Source organism: Emys orbicularis, chromosome 15 (assembly GCF_028017835.1).
Source record: "Emys orbicularis isolate rEmyOrb1 chromosome 15, rEmyOrb1.hap1, whole genome shotgun sequence".
In the NCBI taxonomy this organism is placed as follows: Eukaryota; Metazoa; Chordata; order Testudines; family Emydidae; genus Emys; species Emys orbicularis.
The window spans coordinates 15,615,081-15,616,389 of NC_088697.1; the positions used below are offsets into that span (position 1 = coordinate 15,615,081).

At 33.0% G+C, this 1,309-nt stretch overlaps 1 protein-coding gene across 1 annotated transcript; it reads left to right on the top strand.

Annotated features, from left to right (window-relative positions):
- The first annotated feature begins 533 nt into the window (after positions 1–533).
- Positions 534–848, top strand: FEZ1 (fasciculation and elongation protein zeta 1). Its single transcript, XM_065417212.1, has one exon. It carries the CDS (start codon positions 534–536, stop codon positions 846–848), a length of 315 nt encoding a protein of 104 aa, XP_065273284.1.
- The last annotated feature ends 461 nt before the right edge of the window (positions 849–1,309 follow it).

Sequence of the window (1,309 nt, forward strand, 5' to 3'; positions counted from 1 at the left end):
CAAAGTTAGCAAAAATTTCTAATGTGCACTCATGACCATTTTTTTTTAAATGTTTATATCTCAACTGTATTTTAGTTTTTAGCAAACAATGCAAAGGTCTGTTTCGCATGAAGAGTAGCCTGCCTGAAAAATTTCAGTTTGTGAAATTAAATTGTTTTTTAGTTGTGTGAGTAACGTGTGTTTAAGTAAACCTTTAAGTATTATTTTTTTAAATCTTTCCATAATAAAAAAACCCTGTCTAAACTGATTTTGCTCAGACTTTCCAAAAATAATTAATCTCTGGCTGACATCAAACATGGAAAATGTCAGGCCAAAAATGCAGTTTTCAGAAGGCTATGAGCAACTCTTTGCAGGTTGTAATGAAAGTTCTGATATGATCGTCAATATAGACAGGGCTACTCTTCCCACAGTAATGAACTAAAGCCTGCAGAAACAGGAAGTGTGTGCATAATACTAAGCTTCATTACTGACTCATTAATGTACTTTTTGTTCTAGATAATCTGACTTGAAGATTTCACTTTAGCCAGTCCAAGATGGAAGCCCCACTGGTGAGTCTGGATGAGGAGTTTGAGGATCTGAGACCCTGCTACGTTGATGACAGAGAAGAAAAACCCCATTGTTTTTATGGCTCATCCCCTCAGCATCTGGAAGATCCCTCCCTTTCTGAGCTTGAGAACTTCTCCTCTGAAATTATCAGCTTCAAGTCCATGGAAGACTTGGTGAATGAATTTGATGAGAAGCTGAATGTCTGCTTTCGGAATTACAATGCCAAAACCGAGAACCTGGCTCCTGTAAAAAATCACCTCCAGATACAAGAGGAGGAAGAGCATCTTCAGGATGAGGAGTAAGTAGACTAGAAATTCTAATAATACATTTAACCCAAAGAGGCTTTAAATTTATTTTAATGCATAAAGCTGGTCAAAAAAGGAAAAATAAAAACTAAGAAAAAAATGAAATTTTTGAAGACTTTTCCATTGTGCAGGGTTTCTAATAGATCTCTTTTCAGTTTTTCAAAAATTTTATTGCATTTTTAAATATTTTTTTGGTCAAAAACATTATGGAAATGATTCTTGACACTTGTTTTCAGTAAACAAAAACATCTGAACCATTTTGATGATGGTTTTGATAATTTTTTTGATTAAAAACAATGGATAAAGAAGTCATGAAAATGTCTGTGAAAAATTAAAACAATTGAATAAGTGAATAGTTTTTTGCAAAATATTTTTTCTTTGGAAAAAGGCCATTTTACAATTTTTTTTCCAAAACAAAACATTAATGTCTGTACTCACAAAGAGATAATGACAAGGCT